The 26,740-nt window shown below is 43.1% G+C and overlaps 1 protein-coding gene across 1 annotated transcript in view; it reads left to right on the forward strand.

Moving 5' to 3' along the window:
- The first annotated feature begins 488 nt into the window (after positions 1 to 488).
- The window catches only part of cm (AP-3 complex subunit carmine), an 80,162-nt gene continuing 53,910 nt past the window's right edge, over positions 489 to 26,740 (forward strand). Inside the window, exons 1-5 of the mRNA XM_075678427.1 lie at positions 489 to 840; positions 7,774 to 7,958; positions 9,640 to 9,752; positions 11,307 to 11,428; positions 22,879 to 23,038. Coding sequence (XP_075534542.1) covers positions 806 to 840; positions 7,774 to 7,958; positions 9,640 to 9,752; positions 11,307 to 11,428; positions 22,879 to 23,038 — 615 coding nt within the window. The 5' untranslated portion in view covers positions 489 to 805. The remainder of the gene's footprint in view (positions 841 to 7,773; positions 7,959 to 9,639; positions 9,753 to 11,306; positions 11,429 to 22,878; positions 23,039 to 26,740) is intronic.

A 26,740-nucleotide genomic window follows, 5' to 3' on the forward strand; every position in this document is an offset into this window, starting at 1 on the left:
TTTCATTGTTGTATAGTAGACCATCACCTTTACCCTTCGACATCTGACCCGTCACTTAACGTATGACATTACCACGACTCAGTGGTTATGGCGTCCTGTTGCTGAGCGTCGTTTCGATTCCCAGACACATTCATGGGGGCGGAATGAATAAGCGCTTAAGTACCGAGGTGTGAGTGCACATTACAAAACTGCAGCTAGTAGAAATGAATCCGGGCCCATTTGTGCAGTGTTCATCAGAATACCACTCTGTTCATCAGAACCCTATCCACATACCTATCCACTTCGTTGTTCAAACTTTCCGCCATTCCGATTCGCTGATGGAAGGGTGAGACTTCTTATTATTGACTAAAAAGTATTATAAGTACACTAGCGCAGTTAAGATTTTGAGGGCGCTTTTTATGTAGAATTAACAGTATAATAAGCGAAAATTTACATACCTAACGTTAAAGGGTTGGTTGCGCCACTTATTCCCCTGTCGGCAACTGTCCCATGCCGCGTCGGCAAGTGTCAGCGGCGGTAGGCAGTCGCGGGGCGGCGTGATTTCGTTGGGCTGCGGTCAGCTGCTCGTCATCTTCAGCATGCGTTGTTTACGACCGAGCATCGCGTAACGTTAGTAGTATAGTTATTAGGATATTGATTAGAGCGAATTTGTTCACTTATAGAGCTATTGGCGCTTCGCCTTTATCTAGTCGTAGCCCATCGTGTCAGCCGAGCCTGCGTGCCATGTTATAGCAACTGTTATCAATTGGAAGCTGGAAAAAAACTTTTCTGAATCGGGTAGGGTAAGATATCTTACTTAGCCACCATGATCCACAGCGTTTTCGTCATAAATGGCTCTGGGTAAGATGTGCTTGACGCATTTCTGTTTATGCTTTTGCTCCATATCGTTCGTAGACCGCCGGCTTGTCTCTTTTTAGTGATCTTGTGGCTCGCTCGTTGAGCATCTCAAAAGTTGCGTGTTGTATTAATGTGCTCTCTTGGAACTCTTCTTAACTGCGAACAATTTACGTTGAGTCCCCGCGATTGCAATGTAAACAATGAACTATCATGTCCAAGTCGGCAGCCTTGTTCTTACATCGGTAGTTTCAGTGGGTGGCTCCACATACTGCTACCGCTGATACCTTGCGGTACCAATACAAACATCCAGTACTCATGACCGTAATCCTGTGTAGAAACATGCGTGGTGGAGCACACCTAGACCTTGTTCACACTAAAGAGTTGCAGTTTGTGCCGCGCAGGAAACGCCGCAAGGATGTAATGCCGTCCTGTGGCTCACTGGGAGCCGAATAATGAACTTTAAATGTAGTGCAAAGCTCTTGGACGATGCAGTGCTGCTATAAATGTATCCAGATGTCCCTGTGGTGCAGTGTCATTCACATTTGTGTGGTATAGTGTTGTATATGGTCAAGTAACTGCGTTCCTCACGCTGACGTGCATGTCATGCTTGTGCTCGCAAAAAAAAAAAAAAAAAAGGTGAAGTAAAGCGCCCCATGGTAATGAGTGAAGGAAACTAACAAAGCGGTTGTTACTTTCGTTCATTCATGCAGTGCTTAGTTTGTAGAGTTTAGTGAACTCCACTTCAGTGAAACTTGTCAAACTGGAACTGTCGGATAAATGAATTTCGTGCAATACTTTGGTCGGCTGCCCGCACATGGGTACAATAATAATGTATTTCTGTTAAACAGAACACATTGTGAAAAATGGTACCCCTTGTGAACTTTGCCTAAACAGGACTGCACTCTAGTGAAACTACGAAGGTCTCTCCTGGCTGTTGCACTGCATGTGGAGCGGCAACATTTTGACAACTATGTGGGAAGGCAACGTTAGAGTCAAGGAAATCCTTGAGACAGATGCACCATTGTGATGTCAGTGACCCATCCATGGATTGCGTTTCGCTCGGCATATTAGTGTGCCAGGATGGAAACAGTAGCTTGCAGCACAGAGTGATTATGCTTGCTTTGGTGCTCAGCAGGATCAGGAGTGTTTCATGACTTTGAAGTGATGAGTAAGATAGCAAAGAAGAGCAACAGTCTTGAGATGATCTGCACTTGTGGTGTGTAGCTTATGCTACAGTATCAAACAAATTGTCAGTGAATTGAGGTGAAATTCTTGAGGTGAAACTCGAAAAAATTTAGGTGAAACACCTTCAATGCATGGGGCATTATAGAGGGTTGTGGGAAAATTAAGTTTTTTAACAATCATGGTATAATTAAATGAATACACTGTCAGGAAAATGGCAAATTAAATATGAAAATTTTAATTCTAAAGGTTATGTTAACTAAATGTACATGTCCAAAAAGCACTGAAACATGCTGGTAAAGAAAAAAAAAAAAAGGCCAAAGCTGGACACCTAAGAATCTGTATGCATTTCAAATACAAGAATGAGGTGCCTTTTCCTTTCTAGTTGCAATTAAGGAAGTTTTACTCTACTTACTTTCACCAACATCATGGTGACAATGCCTAAGTACAAACAGATTGTGCACTGCATTAAAGTGTGTCCTTTATTTTTTGCATGGCATACATTGGTTTCTAAGTCACCACTGAGCATCTTGCTTGCAATGAGGCACAAGTAGCAATTCTTTAGGCTAACACAACACCATTTCTATCACCCGGCTTCATTCGGCAACATGCTTCTGTGTCACTGCTTGTTAGCAGGCTCATGGGGTAGCACAATCGTGCAGATGTCACGATTATTACAAACAGCCGAACTGATTTTCCTTTGGATACAAGGTCATTCAGTGATTTTTGCTTTAAGCATTACATACTTTGCGGAGGGTTGGCTTGGCACAAGTGCTTAGCTTTAGTGTGATACTATCTTTGAAGCATGTTTGGTTTGCCAAGAAGGGCAACATGATGGGGGTTGTGGTTGCTACATGTATATGGCAAAAGACACACACCAAGTATGTGTAGTAGCGTTTGACCGGACCTTGCTTTAGCCACTGTCAAAATACTGTCTTCTTGGTGAGCCATGCATTACTGCAAATTATTGTAATAAAGGGATACTGGAGAGAAGATAAAGCTGAGCTGTATTAGTAAACAGCCCTCCGAGAGTACCGATAAAACCACTGTGACAGGAGGCCTCAAAAGCCAGAAAAGGTGTGGAAATGAAAGATGGGTGGCAGCGCCACCTTTGAGTTCCTGCACCAGCTTGCTGTGGCATCATGGATTTTGACAGCACCTGCGTGGACCTAGCTTTTGTAATTGGATACAGGCTGTATTTTATTCTGAATGAGCCAAAGATAACTTTTAACTGTGCCATAATGGCCCAAATACGAGATAATACTTTGAAATCGGTGACATCACACTGACAGTGCCATAGTTTAGGCATGAAATTTAAGAAATGGAATTTTGGCCTTCAGTTTCTTTTTTGCTCATCAACCTCCTACGTAGAAATTTATGAAAATAGAGTTCTGAAAGAATACTCTGTCAGCCTAAACTGATTTAGTGTTTCTCCTTTAATGTCTCTAATGACAGTGTAAATCAGAATCTTATTTTGTTGTGATGATTAGAAAGATTACAGGATGTTAATATACAGAAGGAGGTCTCGAAATCAAAGACTGCAACGGGACCTCCTTTGCTAACAAAACGTAATAAAACACATGTTACAGCAGTTTCAAAAAATCGTTAACAAGGAAGAATTACAGGTTTTAGTGTGAAAAGCATAATTGAAGAATTAAATGTGCATAAATAAGAGGCATGTAAGAAAGCACTGTGGCTAAATCTTGTTGAACAGTAATAAATTAGTGACGTAAATGACATGACGTACAAAGCATAATTTGCCAACTCTAATAAAAAGTCAGCACTGCAAGGTGTGGTAACTTGAGCACTCATGATAGTGTAAGTGGTTATGCATCATCTCTTTTCATCAATTTCTTATATTTATTTAGAGGGAATAGTGGCATTTGCAGTGCTGTTGTATGCATGGGAATGCTGTGAAAGGGGTCTTCGGATTGGCACTTTCACTTGGAGAGCCAAGGCGCCTTGCCATCTGCGTGGTGAATAGTGTTCTGTCTGTCACTGTGGTTCAGTCTATTTTGGAACATTGTGTAAGATGCCGTTTTTGCTATATTCTTATCTAGAACTTTTTATTAAAATGCAAGTATACTTCCAATAGGGGGTATGGTTGTATCGTGTGGGCAGTGCCTACAGCAGGTTGCTAAAGCCAAAGAATGGGGAGACCTGCGCTTGATGTGTGCTGATGTCAGTCGTATGTTTTTCTGCATTTATTTGTTACATTGTAAGTGAGAAAACCAGTGCAAGTAACGTTAAAAGGGAAAATCAAAACTTTTCTTAAATTCCATGCTAGCTTTACCTTGCGCAGCCATCACCATATTTTAGGCAAAGCCATGTTCAAAACAAGGCTGGACCGTTCATGTCCCAGCATTGCCATGGTACTTCAGTGCTGTTGAAGTAACTTAGATGGATGGTGATGCCAGATTTCTGCCTAGGCTATGTTGTAAGAAAACTTCATGGTTTCCATGCTGTGGTCATTGAGAAAAGAAAGCGTAATGTGAAAGTGTCCTTGTAAGCAGCCTGAATTGTTCAGGAAGCCTGGATGGTTGCATGTTACCCTCTGTGTCACTCTATCCTGACTATACATGGTCGTCAGTAAATGAGCAACTGTACGAGTGCTCAGCTGGCCACTCGTTCCTTGCAATATGTGCATGCCTGGGTATTCTTCTCGCTTTATACTAGTGTGTGGGTGAGTGTAGCTGTTGTGCGTTTATCACTATGTCCCGAGACACGAAAGCTTCACTGCAGCACAGAATCTGGGTAAAGCTTTTGTAAGCCACCTTCAGGAGCACAACTTGCCCAATGAGCTATCCTAATAACTTTTGTACAGCTTCCCTGCGGGTTTCCCTACACATTCCTGGGGAAGACGAGGGTAAAAAAATTTTAGTTTTTTCGTGACTGCATAGCTGAGAATGTTAAAAATGTCTTTCAGAAATTATTGCTACTTTGGCTTATTGGTGTGCAACTGTGGAAGAGTAAACAGCACTACAACTTTGTTTGGGCGTCATTACTTTCTTTATTTAATTTATATTTTATTTAGCAATATTGGAAAACATCGCGTTTTCTACCAACACTCTTATTAACACTCACCCAAAATTGCTCACCGCACTGGATGCTTAGAATTTTCTTGTTCTTTACTCACTGATAGGATGGAGAACAAGAAGCCTGTCAGCATTTTGTTCCCTGCATTGTGCATGAAACAGCAGAGCTAGTTTGAACACATTGAGCTTGGAAGAAACACCGCTAAGCTGATGGGCACCTTTGGAGCCCTTGTTTATGGGGAGATGTAGGTAGTTTTCATCAATGCAGGATTCCCACCTTTCCACCCATCAGTAGATCAGGAGAAGACCTTGCTTTGAAGCACAACTGATGCTCCATCAGTTTCTGAACTTGATCCATCATGAACATGAACCATTAACTTGCTCATAACTGCACCTGCCAAATGTTGTTTGTTGATTGCTGTTGAAGTCCACTGTCATTGCTGTTATCCATTGAGCCCCAAAACTACTGTGCCTGCTAAGTTTGATCTCTGTAGGCCCTGTGTCATTTGCCGGGATAAATGTTGCAGAGAACACTATTGCTTCAGGTTCCATTTGATGAATACAAGTGTCATTGCCTGGTGGTTATCATTTTAGATGTATAATGCTTCTGAATGCACTGTTTATACTTAGTCCTTAAACGCACTATGTTTCATTAGTCGTACAAGGCAGGCAAGATGAACACGCAGAGCGCTCCAGTTCATCTTATGTTCCTGTGCTATATGTCTAATTATGCATCACTAACAACCCACCAGCCTTCTACCCTGTGTTGCTTTTGAATGTTCAACCTTCTCAGTCTATCTTTACTTCTCACTTTGTTGGACATGACTAGGGAATGAATTTCATCTTGTTTTGGTTGCATGTTTTTGATGCCTTTCTAGAAAAAAATGCACATTTATATGTTCAGGAATATTTTAAAAGTAATAAGAAAAATGGCGGATCTCGTGCATATGGCGGGCATCAGTGATTGAAATTTCTTCACTTGATTTCTCTGTAGCTCAACAGTGCTTGTTCAGTGCACACTCTGGCCTCCTCCTGTTCACTTCTTTCTTCACATTTGGCTGCTTTTGATGCCAAAACGCTTCTTGCTTCTTGTTCTGCTTGTCTGTTTGGACACACAAGTGGTACATACCCAGTGGCCCCAGTTGTATAATCTGCAAGACAGCAGCAGGCCAGCACCCACAGTGAGGGGAGGAGAGTCAAAGAAAGCCTCTTTTTCATAAAGTGGGCCTTTTTGTTTTGCCACCATCAACTGGGATGCACAAGTCCAACTGTACACATTGAGCCATTGAGACACACATTGCCATGTTAAAATGGGTGAAACTAACCTGGGCACAGCAATAAACCACAAGCGAATTTAAAATACAGCATACAGGCTTCCTCTGAATTTTTTTAGCACCATTGGCACTAGGGTCATTCTCCTGGCGGGCTACAGTAATGATGTTTCCTGGAAAACTTGTGCTCTCTCAGAATTATTTTTAAGGGCTGTTGCTTTACTTTATAACATGCGTGATTGATGTGGTTAAGCCACATTCGCAACAGTGGCTTTAGTAATTTGCTACTTATCACAGTGCAGAACTACAGTCTGCATGATAATGTTGTATGTCAACGAATTTATATGAAGATTTTCCTTTTTCCTCCTCCTTCCCGAGAAATGAGCACTATGGTTTCCTTCCTGCTCAATGAAGATGGTAGTAGGTGACGCTGTGATTGTTGAGGAAATTTTCATGTTGCACCGATGCACTGGGCCTCCTAGGCTTTAGCGCTAGTGAGGCAGACTTGGGTAGTTAATATAGTGGGTGCTTCTAGAAAGCAAGACTTGGGCAGTCAGTATAGTTGACTGCTAGAATTCTTTACTTCACACATTACCTGCAGATCAGCTAATGCCTTTGTTACCAATTCGTTTTTCATTTTTGTTATTTCCAGTTTGACATCTTCTTGGTAGTGCCTTTGCCTTGTTTTGACTTTGTCCTTGTCCTTGCTTTTAATTCGCTAGAACATTTTTTTTTACTGTTTTGGCTTGCTTGAGGAGTTCGTTTGCTAGGGCCTCTGTTCTTCTCTTGTGAATGCTCCCTTGGCTGGCTGGGTATAAGAAAAAAAAAGGATGGCAGTTTTGTCTGAAGACGAAGCATTGAAAGAAATAGCAAGGTTTAGCATTGCACTGGAGGCGTCTTAGAAAGCTGGCGGGATGAAGAGCACCACCAAGAGCATTGCAGGTGTTGCATCTTGATGGTAAACGAGATGAGAGCAAAGGTAAATGATTGGTGTTCACCAGCGCCCAAAGAAAGGATTACATAGAATTACCTTGACGTTTACTGTCCGTTCTGCTCAGACCAGTGCATGCACCACGGTGTTGTATGCACACAGCTGCATGGCAGCAAAGCCAATGTGTATGTGCACAGCGCTCATGCCAGCAGTGGAAGCTAGAATGCTGCCCCAGCTCCGGCAGACCCAATAGAGTGCAGTGTGATAGTTTGTCCACTTGGCTTCATCGCTTTTACCGCCAAATTCACTGTGTGTCTCTGGAGGCTTTCTAACCCTCCACGCGCGGGCTGCACATGCGCGCCAATACTGTGACATGACAGTGCCAATGGCAGCGCTGACATTTGTGCCATCGCCAGTGGTGATGGCACAAACGCTCCTTGAGCATTCGTGTAAAATGAAATGGTGAAACATACTGAGAACATGTGCATTTCATGGGCATTTTTTCTGGTAATCATAGGGATGTCTTTATGGAAAAGCACTGGAAGAGTGTCATCCACCGGTCGGTGTGCGACTACTTCTTCGACGTGCAAAAGAAAGCTGCCAGCCCTGAGGATATCCCGCCTGTCATCTCTGCCCCGCATCACTACCTCATCAACATCTACCGCAACAAGATGTTCTTTGTGGCTGTCACTATGTCCGAGGGTGAGTGCATGTGCAGTAAAGGTATCATTGACGTCGAGAAAATCTTTCTTTAAAGCAATTGTCTTCCACTTTATTTCAATTACAGAATTACATTGCATGTCATGGTATACTGTATTTATGCAGTAAAAATGTGCTTTGCATCTTGTGTGCAGCGTAAAGCTTTTTTTTTTTCATGTATTCAGGCAGGCTTGTGAGTGTGTCACAAATGTTGTCTTGTTACTGACTTGGTGTTTCTATTGTCCAAATACGAAACATCTGACTTCTTTTGTTTCACTGCATTATCATAAACATATTTAAGACAACTGCAACATAAAAAGAACCGCTGCACACTACCTGCTGACAAATAAGGCTTTTGAAAAGTGGAACCTCCTTATAACTTTCATATTGACTGAACGAGATCTAAGCATTTAGTTTTTTTTTTTTTTTGGTCTTGGAACACCATTTATTGTTGCAGTGGGTTCGATTGATTAATACCTGTTGTTTACTGGTACAAGGGCCAAGTATGCTCAAAGAGTGCCCAACTAAGGTATGTTGCATCTTGTGATTATAATGTAGCAGTTTACTAAAATGAACAATGAATAAATGATAAGTGCTGATGCCTCTTACACCCTTTCTCAACAAATGCATAGAGGCTATTGCTTATTGATGTAATCATCACAACAGTTCAGTTTTGTGAATGTTTATGTGCAACGTACTGTTCTGTTCATATCACTACATGAGTGCATGTTTCGCAGTGCCTTCTGTGTAACTTGCTAATAACTCTATGGGTGGAGGTTCGGGTGCGCAGAGGTCCACCTTTGGGCTGCCTCCATATCATGATGGCAAGTTGTACTCACATGCACCAACTTGATCCCAGGACATGGCCATTTGCCAATAATACAACACTTGCAAGCTGTCTGTGCTGTTAGCTGCATTGATGGGTTCATGCTCTTGGGATCAAGTCAGTACACACGAAAAGCATGATTCATGTCTCTACTAAGATAGACACAGCCTGAAAATTGGTGTGCACTTTTGCAAAATGCATTAAACTCACTGATAGCACTGGTGCCTATCGGCAGGATATGCATTTGGGCTAATTGGTTACAGTTCATCTTTGACTTGAGCAGTGCACTCGAGGCAAAGAACAGAAAAAGAGAAGATAATGCACTTCAGTTGGTGTGTTTTCTCACTTTTGGTCCCTTGTCATGTATGCTCCCTACCAGTGCACACAGTAAGTCAGAGTAATGAATTTAAGAGCACTAGAAGGTCTTGGATGTTCGTCCTGTGCAGGCTTCTTTCGTGGGAGTTGTGCCCACGAAAGGATGCAACTCTCTGCATACTCTCTAAGCAAGCACTTCTTGTTTAGGGCAGTCTTTCATTTTATATACCAGCTGCGGTGGTTCAGTGGTTGTGGCAACCTGCTGCTGAGCATGAGGTTGTGGGTTTGATTGCCGACTACAGCACTGCATTCCAACAAAGCCTTAATGCAAAAGTGCTCCGTACTGAGCATTGGGCGGACACTAGAGAACTAAAGACGGTCAAAATTAATCTAGAGCCCTTCACTACGGTGTCTGTCATTGTACCCGTGTTTGCCTTGCAACATCACATGCATTCAGGGAATCAATCTTTCAACCAACGTTTGCTTTATTTCTGTGATGTATCCTAGCTTCTCACCTGCTCAACTCTCCCCTCCTCCTTGCAGTACCACCGCTGTTTGTGATTGAGTTCTTGCATCGTGTGGTGGACACATTTGTGGACTACTTCAGTGATTGCACAGAGTTCCTTATCAAGGAGCATTATGTGGTTGTTTACGAGGTATGCTTTGTTGTGATTATATTGTTTTTTATTGTCTGATTATTTGCATTTGACGAAGGAGTGAAAAACAATCTGTCTGATTCAAATTAATGTGGAGTCTACCTTGCCCCCATATTGTGACGTCTCTCTAGGCCCGCATGCAACTCGTGGCTGTGCAGTCAGATAAAGATAGATTGTCAGTGTCTAAATATTAGTTTCTATTAGTTTACAGTAAAGAAGGAAGTATCTTTAGCACTGTGGAAGTGGATTCCTTATGCGCTTACAAATGAACAAATTTGGAAGCTTCCCACTGCGGTAGCCCAGTAGCTTATGGCATGGTGCTGTTGAGCTCGAGGTCGCAGGTTTGATCCTGCTTGCAGTGGCTGCATTGCAGTGGGAACAGAATGGAAAAATGCTTGTTACTTACAATTAGGTGCATATTAAAGAACCCTAGATGGTCAGAATTAATCCGGAGGCCTCCTCTGCTGCATTCCTTATAATTAGATCACGATTTTGACACGTAAAGCTCCAAAATTTAATTTCATTTCAATTTTGGACCATAGTTAGGAATTCACAATTTGTAGTGAGCAGTGAAAGTAACTGTAATCTTTGTATACTTTTTATGTTGTGCTTTACTATTCAAGCCATGATCTAGTCCTTCAGTTGTGTAAGTTATGTTCATGCTATGAATGAGAAGAAAGGGGGTTAACCAAGGGACCTGATTTTTATTAATCATATCATAAGAAGCCAACAAACAAAGACACCACGGACAACACGGGAAATTACTTGTATTTACTCATCGAATTAAACAAAGGATAAATTAATGGAATTGAAAGCGGATGAAAAAACAACTTGCCGCAGGTGGGGAATGATCCCACGTTTGCATTACGCGTGGCATGCTCTACCAATTGAGCTACTGCTGCGCCGTTTTCTCATCTACCTTCTGGGGTATTTATGTGTTACTACCAGAACTAGCCCTGAAAGTGTTAACCAGCACCACCACTAGCAAACCTTGGCAGCGGGTGTGGAACATCCTTTCAACCGCAGACATGACATGTACGTGATCTTTTTGGTTGAAAGCACCTGGTCAATAAACCCACACATGCTACCTGAAGGCATTGATGTTGCCGGATTCGAGACCCTCTTTACAGAATGAACGAGAAGAAAGGGGGTTAACTGAGGGGTCCGATTTTTATTAATCATATCATAAAGAGCCAACAAACAGACACCAAGAACAACACATGGGAAATTACTTGTGCTTATTAACTGAATTAAAGAAATGATAAATTAATGGATTGTTCCCCACCTGTGAGAAGTTGTTTTTTCATCCACTTCCAGTTCCATTAATTTATCATTTCTTTAATTCAGTTACTAAGTACAAGTAATTTCCCATGTGTTGTCGTTGGTATCTTTGTTTGTTGGCTTCTTATGTTATGCCTATGCTAGAATGTCAAAGAAATAATGTTGTCCTAGGGGAGGCTAGCAGCAGTGCAGCATTTTTGAATGTACACATTCTGGAGAAATTGCACGGTAGTGGTACATGTGCACAGGTGAACAGATTAGTGAAATGTGCAGCTTCTGGATGAAATGTTGGACAATGGCTTCCCGCTTGCGACGGAGTCCAACATCCTGAAGGAGCTCATCAAGCCACCAAACATCCTGAGAACCCTCGCCAACACTGTCACGGGTCGGACAAAGTAAGTTGTCTGCCTATCCGTTGTGTTGTTGTAGCAGCAGAGGGGCCCGACTTACAATAGACTGCAGTCGGTGATGGAGTAGCAAGTGTCCCTCAAAGGGAATGTGCGCATATTTGCCAGCAAGTTGCCTTGTCTGAATTTCTGTCTCCACGTTTACCTTGCTCAGACGCTCAATTGCTGTGAACCCTGAGGTGTGGGTGTTTGTGAGATACGAAAGGATAGATCTGTCTGTAAAAGAATTAGTTACAGCTTTGTGGTGCCCTTTCTCACAGTGTGCAAGGAGGTTCTCCCAACATTAGTGGAATCAATCAATCAATAAGTTTATTCCAGTTTCCATAAAACTGGAAGTGATGAGAAAAAAAGCAGCATTGCAGTGTAACTTGACTGACCTCACCACCACTGGAAGTCAGCAGTAGCAGGGAATACATATAAAAATTTTGGTAAAGTAGTGCACTTGGAAAAAACACTCACACAAGCATGAATGATGAGGACATGCACAGGCGCTGTAACACAGGCGCAGTATCATTTTTCGGAAAAAAGCATGCCTCTACCTGGGCATTTGATTCTATGTTGAGCGTCACACGGTGATGGTTATCTCCATCTATTTGTTATTTTTTTTTCTTGTTTTCCCCGCCATCTAGCTGTTGCAGCGCATGCACTTAGCAAAGCGTTTACTAAAAAAACACGTCTTTGAGCAATAAACCAATAGTTGCAAGCGCCTGTGTATGTCCTCATCAATGAATGATGCTGTGAATGTGTTTTTTCCAAGTGCACTACTTTGCCAAAATCATGGATCGACAACTATAGACCGTCAATACCTATTAAATGTGTATGAAATCTGTGCCGCACATGCTTGCAAATATACACGTAGTTAATCAGAATAACAATGGCAAACATAAATATATACTACAGTAGACTTCCGTTAATTTTACCCCACTTAATTTGATTTTTTGATTCATGTGAAAAGAAAGGCGGTAAGGTGAAAAACTCCGAAAGTAGAGGGGACATTTAAGGGCCTATCTCAAACTCTGAAGGCATGCCAGTAAATTTATTAGGTGTCTCGGTGCTCGTACTGTTAGCGAGATGGCGCATCTACATGTGTAAATCATTGTCAATCATTGTCCGTACATATGTGTAAAAGCAGTCATTTGTATGAAAATTGTTTAATAACTGCTGCTGCTGCTGCTGTGTAAAGGGGCAGCCACCTCGTCAAGCTACTAATCTCAGTAGCTTTTTGTGGCTACCCCTTACTTGTGTATTTGTTCAAGGAGAATAAACTTCAATTCAAAATAAGAAACACGTGCTATGTTCCGCAACAGTGGCACGTTTCCCCCGCTTGGTATGCTTCACCGCATAACACGCATTGTGGCGAAGCTAACTTTAAAGGCAAATACTGCCAACTGATTGACGGCGCGTTTTGGCGTTTTTAGACCCGCCGGATAATTCGACCAGTTTTGTAGGTCCCACCAGGGTCGAATTATCGGAATATCGACTGTAACAACTTACACAGGTCTGAACATAATGCTATAAGTCAGTATCTTTGGCAAGACTTGCTCATATTTATTTGATGGGCATTGACCGATTGAGGAATTTGGGTGTTATGCATTTTTACATTATGGAACCATATTTCTGCACTCGGCAACAGGAAAGTATCTGGGTTTCTGGTCGAATAGAGTGTTCTTCTAGGTTCAGCCATTATACATGGGTCAGCTATCCCCCTCCTAGACCCCTTTCATAGAGTCCCAAAAGTGTTTATGCTCAGAGCTGAATTTAGTCTCGCATTCGTCGGGACTGACTTTTGATGCACGTTCGTTGTTAGTGAACTGCTCGGATGCCTCCTCTTAGGTGCAAGGGAATTAATTTTGCGAACGTGGAAGGATTGAGAGTGGCCGCAGCACCCTTTCATGGCGGGAGCCCTGCAGGGGCGTCTGCGTGAGCAGGCGTTTGGTGTGTTGCGACACCACGTACCCAAGCACACGAGTATTGGACACTCCCGCGTGTAGCCGTGCGTGGCTTAGCCATGTCTGGGAAAAGGGGGATCCTGGGGTTTGAGCTGATGCTGGGTGTTTGGACCTTCAAAGCCGCCTGGCGGAGACAGCACACCTCTTCAGCCTCTGCTTCACATAGACGGCACCTCCAGACTGACCCGTCTGGAGGAAATCGGCAGCTGCCTTTTCTTGTCCCTCTCTTCAATCTTTTGCTTTCCCTCTTGCTGTCTCTTCTTTCCTGTCTTCTCACTTCTTCTCACTTCCAAATTTCTAGGCGACAAGGGTTAACCTGGTGCATGTATCCAACCTTGGCTATTTTATATTAGGTTATAGTAGCTACGTACAGCTGGTGTCTGCGTTTGCTCCCGGAATCGTGGCATCCCCTTGTTGGGCTTGGTGGTGGGTGGCTGGCGTAGCTACCGAAATTAAATGAATTCTGCATGGCTAAGACATCATTCCCCCTCTTTCCCATCGTCCTCTTTCAAAAAGAGGGCACACCAAAAAAATTTTTCAGCTATTCAGCCAGCGCAAAGAAACTTTCCCCCACTTCCATGTGATACACAGTCAAGATCCCGAAAAGACAGTCAGAACTATCTTACGTTTCATCGTAGCTAAATGTCTTACCAACACACTAGGTGCTGGCTACATAGTGACGAAAATGAGCAGTGGCGACCTTCTTCTTGAAGTCCACGACACTCAACAGCATGGCAAACTCTCCAATCTCTTAGCATTCCGTGATGTGGCAATCACTGTTACCCCCCATCGATCATTGATCACGTGTAAAGGAATCATCTCTGATGAAGATCTCTTGAGCCTGAGTGAGGAAGAGCTCCTGGAGGGCTGGAAAGAACACGGGATTCAAGTGCAACGAATAAAGATCAAGCGAGACAACCAAGATATTCCAACTAAGTATCTCATCTTCTCCTTTGCATCGAGCGTGCGACCAGGAACCCTAGAAACGGGATATACGAAAATTTGAGTCGGGCCTTACATCCCAAATCCCCGAAGATGCTTCAAGTGTCAGAGATATGGCCATGGTTCACAAAGCTGCCGTGGACGACTGACCTGTGCAAAGTGCGGCGAACATGAACACGAATCCAACAACTGTAATGGCACACCCCACTGTCCCAACTGTGACGGTGGACACGCAGCATACTCTCGAACTTGCCCCACATGGAAAAAAGAAAAAGATATAATAACAATGAAAATCAAAGAGAATATCTCATTTCAAGAAGCGCGGAAACGTGTTTCCTTTTTCCATACCTCAGGGTATGCTGATGCGGCGCGCAAGAGGGCAATGTCGCAGCAGACTCCGGCTCCAGCCCAGCCCACAACGAATGTGGTTGCGGCCTTGCCACCAGCCCCCCTGGCGTCAGCAGCCAGCGCTGCTGCGCCGTCCCTGAAGGAGGGCCCATCGACCTCTGGGTTGGTGGCCTCCAAGGCCCTGCTTTCCGAGGCAAGGCCTACGGTGAAAACACCCCGCTCGTGTGAGCGGAAGTCCAGCGGCTCCCAAGAGTCGATGGACACAACCCCGAGCCAGACGGCGCATCCAGCACCTTGGGAGCGGCGTGAGTCTCGCGACCGCTCCAAAAAAGACAAAACTCGTACCATAATCACGGGGCCTGAAAAGGCTCCATAAGTCATTCCTCTCACTTGACTCCTCTTGACACACAGCATAAAAAGACGAACAATATGGCTACACAAATAATACACTGGAACGTTAGAGGTCTTATCCACAACCTCGATGACATTAAAGAACTCTTACACAAACATAACCCAAAGGTGCTGTGTGTTCAGGACACACATCTTAAATGCATACGAACAAACTTTCTTTGTCAGTACGCCATCTACCGTAAAGACCGCAACGAGGCGAATACCTCGTCTGACGGTGTAGCAATAGTTGTAGACAAGTCCGTAGCTTGTCACCAGGTCGCCCTTCAGACGCCCCTTGAGACAGTGTCAATTCTGACAAATTCTGGCAATTCTCTTTAATAAATTGATCACTGTATTTTGCTTATACATACCCCCTAATTTTCATCTGGAAAAAAGCGATTTCTATAACCTAATTGACCAGCTTCCGGACCCTTACATACTCGCAGGTGATTTTAATGCCCACCACACCATGTGGGGAGACTCGCGATGTGACGCGAGAGGCCGTTTCATTGAAAATTTTCTTGTGAACTCCGGTGCATGCCTCTTCAACAAGGAGGAGCCAACTTATTATAATATCCATAACAATTCATATTCATCAATAGACCTGTCTATTGGCTCGGCTTCAATTTTCCCGGACTTGCAATGGCATGTAATAAAAAATCCCTATGGAAGTGACCACTTTCCTGTAATGTTAAATTCAAAGCCTCAAAATGAATGCCCCCTACATACACCCCGGTGGAAGCTAGCCTCCGCCGAATGGAATGATTTTAAGGAAGCAACTTACTTATCACGAGATCTTATCGCTGATCTTAACATAGTCAACGCAGTAGCATATTTTACTGGTTTTATAATCGACCCAGCTGAAAAGTTCATTCCCCAAACACAAGGTCTCTTTTGTAAAAGACGGGTACCCTGGTAGATTGAACAGTGCAGACTGGCACAAAAGAAACAAAACAAAGCATGGGGTTTGCTGCGTCGCTCCCCGACTGCAGAAAACCTCATAGAATTTAAACTGACCAATTCACAAGGAAGGCGCGCGCAGAGACAGGCAAGGAGAGCTAGCTGGGAGAGGTTTCTCTCGGGCATCACATCCTACGCTCAAGAATCTAAAGTTTGGAATGGTGTAAGAAAGATAAAGGGGCAACAAATTCACCCTCTGCCCTTAGTGGACGACCAAGGGACTACTTCGGAGGACCAGGCAAACGCTCTGGGCGAACACTTCGAACATGTATCAAGATGCACACATTACACAAAATCATTCCTCAAATATAAACAATTAGCTCAACTTAAGGCACCGGATCGTAAATGCTGTCTGGATGAACCATACAACCCTCCTTTTAATATTGCCGAGCCTAAAGCTGCATTGAGTACATGTAAAAGCTCTGCACCTCTGGCACCATTCAACTCTATCTGGGGTGCCGGATACCTCCCATCCTCATGGAAGGAAGCTATTATTATTCCCGTCTTGAAGCTCGATAAAGACCCTTCCTTGGCGGCAAGTTATCGCCCGATAGCTCTTACAAGTTGTCTGTGTAAGCTATTTGAAAAAAATGATTAATCGTAGACTAATACATTTCCTTGAACTGAACAATATGCTCGGTCCCTGTCAGTGTGGCTTCAGAGAAGGGCGGTCCACGACTGATCATCTTGTGTGCATTGAAGGAAATATCCGTGATGCATTTGTGCATCAACAGTTCTTCTCTTCGATACGGAGAAGGCGTATGACACAATGTGGCGATACGGGATCTTGCAAGACTTGTCGGGAATGAGCATTCGTGGAAATATGTTAAACGTACCAGAAAGCTATTTGTCCAAACCTACCTTCCGCGTTAAAATCGGCTATGTATTGTCGCCACCTTTTATACAAGAAAATGGTGTACCTCAGGGAGGTGTGCTTAGCTGCACACTCTTTATCGTGAAAATGAACACCCTTCGTGCTTCATTACTGCCAGCCATTTTTTATTCTGTTTACGTAGATGATATACAAATAGGTTTCAAATCCTGCAACCTTGCAGTGTGTGAGAGGCAAGTACAACAGGGCTTGGACAAAGTGTCCAAATGGGCAGACGAAAACGGATATAAAGTGAATCCCAACAAGAGTTCTTGCGTGCTTTTCACGAAAATCAAAGGGCTCATTGCAGATCCCAGTATTGAAATGCATGGTCAGCGAATACATGTACCTGTGAACAAAGAACACAAGTTCTTAGGCATCATACTTGATTTTAAACTAACTTTTATTCCACACATAAAGTATTTCAAGGTCAAATCCTTAAAAACAATGAACTTACTCAAAGTTTTATCCCACATAACATGGGGCAGCGACAGGAAATGTTTAATGAATCTTTACAAGAGCCTCATTCAATCACGGTTGGAATATGGTGCCGTGATCTATCATTCTGCCGCCCCTAGTGCGCTAAAGATGCTAGATCCGGTCCACCATCTAGGAATCCAACTGGCCACTGGCGCTTTCAGTACAAGTCCCATTGAAAGTTTATATGTAGAATCAAATGAATGGTCACTCCATCTGCAGAGAACATACATCAGCCAAACATATTTTCTGAAAGTCCACTCGAACACTCAACATCCGTGTTTTAATACCGTTAACGATATGACATATGCTACACTCTTTCGCAATTGTCCCTCCGTAAGACAGCCTTTCTCGCTGCGTGTGAGGGAGCTTAGTGATGAAATGCATGTCCCACTCCTCAAACATCGTTTAATGCCTCCAGCCAAGCTGCTACCTCCTTGGGAGTGGCAGCTGATACAATGCGATATATCTTTCATGCAAGTTACAAAGCGCGCTCCAGAGATTGAAATCCAAATGCATTTCCAGGAACTCTAGTACACACTCCTGCACGGAGTTCTACACAAACGCATTGAAGTCACACGACGGGGTGTCCTATGCAGCCGTCGGTCCATCCTTCTCGGAAACCGATGTACTGCATCCGGAAACAAGCATCTTTACGGCTGAGGCCTACGCACTATTGTCAGCTGTAAAGCATATGAAGAAATCAAAACTCCAGAAATCAGTTATTTATACGAACTGCCTTAGTGTTTTGAAGGCTTTGACGTCATTCTGTAACCACAAAAATCCGGTAATTAATGAACTCTATTCCGTTCTGCGTAAAGCATATATATCTAACCAACATGTGATTATATGCTGGGTGCCTGGACATAGGGGCATCGAGGGTGACATTCTAGCGGACCAGATGGCCACATCAATTTCATTGCATGCAGTTAATCCTAGTGCTTCGGTCCCTGTCACAGACCTGAAGCCTCTCTTAAGAAGTAAACTACGAAACCACTGGCAACGTATGTGGGGCGAAGAAATAAATAATAAGCTGCATGTAATAAAGCTAAATTAGGTTTCTGGCCTTCTGTAACAAAATCATGCCGAACAGATGTCCTATTCTGTCGTTTAAGAATAGGACACACATTTGGCACGCGTGACTTTTCACTCACGGGAAACGAGCCTCGAACCCATGGTAGATGCGGGGAGAGGCTGACCATCCTCCACGTCCTACTGGAGTGTCGGAAAGCCGAATCTGAAAGAAAGAAACATTTTCCCCTAGCATACCGGCAGCACACCCCCTTCATCCTGTAATGTTACTCGGCGCAGAACTGCTCTTTGACACCAACGCAGTCCTAGGTTTCCTGAACAATGTTGTGTTACATGTTATTAGCCCCATACGTTCGCAGCGCCTCCTATCTTCAGAGGATGCCGCTGTGATAGATGTTTCGTATAGCATGTGCCTCTAGGCCCTTGTGTTTCAAGGGCTCTGGCGAGGCAGTAGTGCTCTAGGCAATTTTAGAATCTCGCATATTTTGTATATTGCATCATTCCTTCCCAGTGCATTTTAGTGTTCATAGTACCATGTCATTAATCATTGTCATAATTTTATTACGCGTAGATTTTATGCAATTTACACCAACTCTTTTAGGCCCCTTTACAGCCATGTCACAATAAATTCACAGAACCCATCAGACCACTACGAATTCATTAACACTAGCATGGTGCTCTTTGGCCATACCTGGCCCTTGCGCCATTAAACATGAAACATCAATCAATCAATCAATCATGGCGGGAGCTTCTGTATCCTTAACCCTGTCACGAACTACAATGCCTGCATTATTTCTGTTAACTGCCCTAAACATGCCCTTTTAAGGCTCTCACTTTCATTTGAGTCTGACTAAACACACTCTGGGAAAGGCACAATGAAATCACAGCCATCTAATACCTACGATTATTTTTGAGTGATATTTAATTATTTTTTTCAAGTTGTTCATCAAAAACTTTGTCAGGTTATAAACACATTCACTGCATTGTAGATCAGTGGCAAGTTACAATGACAAGTTAGTCCCCCTGTGCAGTATGCAAGTTCTGGGCCTCCTGTATTGCAGAAGCAACATCTTAGAAAAAAAAAAGATCTATGGAGGTGAACAAGGGTCACTTCCAATCGAAGGTGTAGTAGCACCATTTCTCTGAAGTTTGAGATAGATGCAAATGGTGCATGGCTCACTGGTGCATCACACCCCACTTGAGAGGCAATGTGTGTGACTGACTGGTGGGTCATGATGCATAGGAATTGGGGCTTCAAAAAGTGCTGCCACACTGAACGTGTTAAAAGTTTGTATGCAGTCTGGTGCCATTGAATTCTTGATTCATGTTACCAGAGTTGTAGTCCAGTGTTTGTGGTGTCTGCATCTTCTCTTTGTGTCATGTCTATGTTGTGCTGGTAACATGAATTGAGAATCCAGCAACCAACTAGCCTGTTCAGCAGCATTACTTATGGCGTGGTTGTGAGGGAAATGAGAGAGCAGCTGGAGAAGACAAACACGAGCAGTGCGTGCGTCCCGAGACACAACACTCAACTGATTTTATTTTGGTGTCCTTCAAACCTCGTCTGCCTTGGCAGCTCGGTCAGGTCACCTCACACTATTTGCTCCCTCGCACACTACACGATAACCTTAGGGCGGTCTGGCTGCGTTCATTGTCTGCGGTTTAGTCGGAGTGCTATTAAAATTCTGACTAGCCCTCCTTCCCCATTGTGTGGATAGAGTTTAAATGGACACTGAAGAGCAACAGTAGGTTAGTTTGGTCTGGTGAGGTATTTTTTTTTTTTTTGTAGACATGATTTGACATTTATTTAGAGGAAAAAAGGTTGGTTATTAGCGGAGAAAATGGGAAGGGAAAATTTTTCTTCTGAATTTTGTGTGCATGTATGTGGCTTTGTGGCTGTGGAGTTTGCTGCCGAGCCTGAGGTCGAAGGTCTCATTCGTGTCTATGGTGGCTGCATTTTGATGAGGGCCAAATGCAAGAGCTGTCGTACACTATATTCTCTTTCATTAATAACAGGCAACACTGTGATGACTAAAGAAACTTGTCTCACTGATTATATTTACGATAAAAAAAAATATAGTGCATCAAATATGGAGGTGTAGGCATGTAAGTCAGTGTAACAACATTGCATACTTTTGTGTTGCAAGATATGACGTAAGTAGTCTACGTGCAAATCTCACCAACATGTCATCAAATGAGGTGCGTTTCTGTAACCAGCATCTACAGTGTGCCGGCTGTACCTGCAACCAAAACATAGTATGTTGCATATGAGAAGCACGAAGGTGCAAAAATAGTGTGTAATTTGAGAGCCTTACGTTTAGAGTTTGTAGATGTGATATGTGAAGTAGTTATTATGTAAAAAACATTGCAGATCAGAAACAACTAATCTGCAAAACATGCTCAGCAGGACCTATGACTGCACTACTTGTATACTTCCTCAGTGTTGCAGGCTAAGTATGAAATGAATTTCAGTGCACAGTGAAGATACTCAGGTGACCAAAGGTAATTGGAGCCCTCCCCACTACAGAGGTGTCACTCATAGCCCACTGTGCAGCTTTGGTAATATAAGTGGAGACGTGGGTCTTAAAAAGTGGAAATCGCGGAAAAAGAAAACTTGATTTTTCGGAACTACTTGTTTCGGCATCTGTAATGCCTAATCTACAATCATATCGAAACAATTTGCCCAAGAATACACCCCAAGTTTCAGAAAAAAATTATTTTGTTAGTGCAGACGGCGAGAAAGGATCTAAACATTAAGCACAAACACCGGAGTTACGGAACTGTCTTTTGGCTTTCCTGTCACTGAGTATCACTAGAAAGGTCAAAGTTCCGACTTTCAGTTCCTCTCATTCTCATCAATGATGGTTGCATAGGAAAAGCACAAACTTAAAATAATCAGGGGCCGGTCTACGAAACTTGCAATGCACATGGCCCTCTTATTGGCTCCTAATGTTAACGTTCGCGGAGGCATTTTTGTGTGTAGTTATTTCCCAGTTTTGAAGCTTTAAATGTGTATTTTCCCAGTCTTCTTTAGTTTTTTGTGCTTTTCTCAAATACATATAGCTCTTTTAGTCTCAAATTTTGGGATCAGCACTCGGTTCCTTCTATTCATTTACTTCTCATCATTCTTTTTTTGCCTGAATGCTGGTGAGCCAAAGAGGGCACAAAACTATGATATAGCATCTTAGGACACTACAATGTTATGAAGTCCTCTAGAAATCACCAACAAGAATTCACATTTGTAAAGCTGCAACATTAGAATTTCATAACTTCGGCTTAAGTGCAGATACAAACATCAAAATGCTAACTTGCAGTCTTTGAACTTCCAGGAACATACCTGCTTACCTTTATCTATCTTGTTGCAGTACATTTTTTTCAAGTCACATCCCAAATATTTAACACAAGAAATATTGTAAGCTTTTTTTATTGACTTATAAAAAAAGTAATTGTATATGGTTGCCACATTTTGTAATCTTATATTGGATGGGCTGTAAAATATCTAATAATGGTCAGATAAAACATGTGCTTGCTATACTTAATTCATTACTCTTATGCTATCTAACCATGTCTTGCAAATAATGATTTATTTTGTCCTTTATTTTCCATTGTGGCTTTAAACAAATGGAAGTGAAATGTTAATTATCCCAGGAAATAATTGACCTACAGCAAAACTAATTAAATATTTGAAATCAGCAGAAAAATATTCAGAAGACTGGAAAGTTTCATTATTATTGATGAAAAAGAATGGCGAACAGTATTTCAATAGCAGTGTCCCCCTTAAACAAACACCATAACTTTATTTATTTTTGCACTTAAACCTCAGCATCTGTGGAGCTGTATGATATCACAGATTTCAAAGTATTTTCTCATATTCGACCTGTGTTGCTGCAGGAAATATTCTGGAAACTTCCCTTTGGTTCCTTTTTAATGTAGTATTTTTTTTTGCCAGTGAACGATTCACTGTGTATCTCATTTAACAGACTGTCAATATCCATCATGTCACAGCAAGCTGACATGGAAACCACAGATCATATTGTTTTCCTTCAAGATGACAGTGGTTACTACATCTATTTTCCGTGAATTTAGACACGTGCTTGACTTGACAGTACTCAGTCGGTACTGAGGGGAAGTTACTTGTAAAAGCAGCTGGAAGAAAGGGCAGCTGTTTAATTATGTTTGAATTGCTTTGTTCTGCTGTTGGTATCAGAAAATCAGTTTTGATGCTTGTCATTGAATTGAATAATGGTCATTGTTGTGTTTAAGTGCGTAAAGTAATAAGTATCGTGGGATATAAGAACGTTTACATAGAACACTGTTCCTCTTGCTGAAATTGTAGGAACAAAATCAGCTGCGCCTATCAGCTGCAGTGTTCATAGGCAAATTCTCAGTAATCCTTTGGAGTGGTTCATGGCAGTATGAATGTTGTTTGCCTCAAGTCTCATTCTGTTCTTCCTTTTGTCGTCATTCAGTCTCAGCAGCACCCTGCCCACAGGCCAGCTGTCAAATGTCCCGTGGCGTCGAACGGGGGTCAAGTATGCCAACAACGAGGCCTACTTTGACGTCGTCGAAGAGGTGGATGCCATTATTGACAAGAGTGGTTCGGTCATCTCTGCCGAAATCCAGGGATACGTACGTTTTAAATTTCCATATGCCTTCTTCTTTTTAACAAGCCAAGGTGTGGGCATGGTCTGTCAGAAGTACTTGTAGTTAAATTTGGCTATTCGTAAAAAAATTGCGTAAACAACGGTAGGTCGCTGCTTGTCAAGTTGTTGTGCAACAAAGGGAAAGCTTTTTTCCCTAGTGCTGCTCGTTTGTCACTTCGTAAGTTATGCTGTGCAGCGACTTGCAGTAAAATTCACAAAGCATTTTACCCATGGGTAAAAAGCCTCATGCAAGTTAATCCAGGACTTAACATTATAGGGCCCTTAACAAGATCCTGGAACTTGTGAAGAGCACATGCATCTTAAAGTGTGTTTGTTGTTGCAATAACAACACACACACTGTATGTGTATGCTGCCTACCTGCAAATATTACTTTCTGTGTAAACCTGGGAACTGACAGACAGACTAGAAAGATTTCCTGTGCTGTCCCAACGTGACACTCTTCTCTCCGATGGACGAGAAGAAACGCAACCAAGGGGCCTGATTTTTGTCAGTCAATTGTGTGCTCTTGCACCAGATATACTGTCGGGACACCTTGAAATGGCAGTCTTTTCGTAGGACGGCGATTTGTTGCCAACTGCTAGGAGCGACAACTCGGGTTGCTGCAGGGACTGATTGATTGCTGTCATGTTGATTGGTTCTGGCTAGGCCTAAATATTCACTTGTTGCCTGGACGATTTTATGGCAATAGACCAGTGGTAAAAGGCCTCCAGCTTGCGCCACTGCCTGTCTGTGCTTGTCAACTCCGTTGCTGAGCGTGTGCTACTAAACATTTTCTTTGACAATTCTGGCTACCTGCCAGCTTTCGCGTGTGCTAAAAATCAAGTTCATATTAGAAACGCAATGAACAGAACGTTGACCATGATGGTGTTGTCAAAGCAGTTGGCGTCTCGGCTTCCCTAAAGAAGCCTTGCCATTCCTGTCATTTGTATGTGAGCCGGCACTAAGGAGCGAGCATGCAGGTTAGTAGTAACTGTAAGCAGTAAGTAGCACTACAATAACAACCATTCCCTTGAGATCACATAAGTTATTGTCATCAAGGTAACAGCAAAATGCTGTTTTAAGATACAGTAATCTTATGCAAAACAATGACAGAGTGGCATTACAGTCTAAGCAAAATTGTTTGGTGTCTGCAATTTATTTGTGGCAAATGATTTTGTGCAATTGGGCAGGGATGAAAGTTTGTTGCTGCTTGTATACGCACTGTTGTGTGCATGTGTCGGCTATACCCCACAATATGACAGTGTGACTCCATCCAATTTTCACTGCCACTTGGTTCAGGTGTCTATTGATATGCAGTCTATCCCGGATGGATCGAACTCGAAGGGGATCGCGAAATGGTTGGATATATTGATAATTCTAAATATAAAACAGGTACGTCTGTCCGAAGCTTATCAGTCTCTAACATGTCTCTAACAGTTTCCTGAGATTGTGAAAAAGTGGGAACTTAGCGATTGGCTTCTCCAAGGCCATGTTGAACGCACAAAAGTTCGCTTATTTTTTCACTCATTAGTGTTGCAAGATGCTCATGCTGCGAAATGGCTTTCGCGACGCTAACCATAAAAGCCAACATTGCCCGGACGTGAGACCACAGTGCACCTTGCGATTTTCGAAGTCCTTGTTGCACATTTTTTATTCAAGGTAAGGTAGAAATGGATACGCACCTTGCCACCGTCAGCACACTTGTACTGCGAATCAGTGTGAATGTGCCTGGCCGCGTGTCCGTTACAATATGCTGTTTAAATGGCCACTCATCATATGTGGGCAACGAGCCAGGCAGACTTGTGTTAGGTTTCGGAACCAATTCTCTGCTAGAGCCAGTCATCCTTGCTTCTCGACGGTGCTTCTCGAGTCTGTTCCTACTGACGGGTAACCGTGCGAGCACAAATGAGACACATTCGCTGTGGACTTGCGAATCACACAGCTATGAATCTTGTGCACTGCTGCTGCTATGGCATTCCTGCAAAATACGGATGGGGTGTCCAGTGGTTCTGTTAAGTTCAAACTGTAATGTAAAGATCCGTCTAAGTGGAGGTTGGGGTTGGGTTTGTGTTCGCTGCTTGCAGAATCCTAAAGTGCCGTTCGCAGAAAGCCTTTGTCTACAAGAAGACGAACCCAGGGGTGCAGCATATCCAGTTCAGCATTCCATGCCTGGAGCCACTCAGTGAAAAGATGACGTAGTGTGCACACTTTCTTCTGGAATGCGTCTAGTCTAGGACTGGGATGCCTTGTGCGTTCTTCAAGCAGATTGGCGATCTGCTTTTGCCAATAATGAACTGCCGCCGTTTGCACGAGCCATCCACATGCACACCGAGCAATACGAGAGCACCCTGCTCATTTTCGCTCCAAGGCATGCACTGCTCGTCAGATTCAATCTCTTGTGTGATGGAATCTGCCAAAAGAGTTCCATTTTAAATTTGTTGGCATTAAATAATTTCGATGATGCATCTCTGTTAGGAGAAGCACTCTTGCAGGAGTATGGCACAGTGTAGCATTCGAAATATCGAATATGGCGGTGAACGGGAGTTCGATGTATGCATAGTTCATTGCAAAATTTTTGCATGGAATTTTCAAGGGATTTTTACAACTGTTCGATATAGACAATAATTCGATATGTCCAAGTTTGATATATCCAGGATTTACTGTATGTGCCTTCTGACCACTTATTTGTTGATGTAGGGATGTGTTTAAAGGGACACTAAAGGTTACCAGAAAGTCAAGTTAAAGTGATAAAACAATGCTCTAGAACGTCTAAGGTGTCAATATAATCGCGAACAGAGCTTTAGTAACCGAGAAATTGAGGTAAATGCATGACACGATTTGAGACCCCCCAGCGACATTCCGGTACTAGCCCGATGACGAAAGCACTCCTCATCATAATTTATGTGACTATACTCAACTACTCGTATTAAAAAGATAATTTCATTAGATTTTAAGATGGAAGAAAATGCTACTTGTCTACTTCTATTCGATTCTAAGAAAAAATAACATTTTGACGTTACCCTTGAGTAGTATAGGTGATCGAAAGGTTTCGTTTTCACTCGACTCTGCCCGCTTGACTTTGCGCTGCACGCAGTTTGGAGTTTCAGTTGTTTCTTTATCGCGTCGTGCTGCGGTTGTCCTGCTGGCTCGCGAAACTTGCATTTGGAACAAGCAGCGAGAATGGCACGTCCATGTGATGTCGTGGGATGCGTGAACGGTCCGCGGAACTTGGCCAAGGGCAGTTGCAGCGGTGAATCCAACGTTACTTATCACTGAGTGCCAACGAGTGAACCTCTCTGTTCGTAGTGGTTAAGTGCTGTACCTCTGCCACAGCGTGCTGGCAAAGAGCCGAAAAATCACGTAGTGTGCTCGCTGCACTTTCGTCCAGAGGATTACGAGTTCAACGCCGACTTACTGAAGTCGCGTGAAGTGCCTTTTAAAGCAGGCCGTCGTCGTAGTAGTACGCAATGACGCCGGCAGTGCGAGCCCTCAACAGCAGGTCACGTTCATCAGTCCTTAAATCGCTGAACTCGAGCCCAGCATCGCGAGCTAATGTGTCGTTGTCAGGGTCATCCATTGCAACGAGCGTCGAAGTTGGCATCATAAAATAAAGAACCAGCTTATCGTCGTGCGCTTTCCCTTGCGCTAGCCACCATAGTTCCGCTTTCGCGCTGCTTTCGGCTCTGTC

The sequence above is a fragment of the Dermacentor variabilis genome, unplaced genomic scaffold (assembly GCF_050947875.1).
Source record: "Dermacentor variabilis isolate Ectoservices unplaced genomic scaffold, ASM5094787v1 scaffold_20, whole genome shotgun sequence".
Lineage (NCBI taxonomy): Eukaryota > Metazoa > Arthropoda > Arachnida > Ixodida > Ixodidae > Dermacentor > Dermacentor variabilis.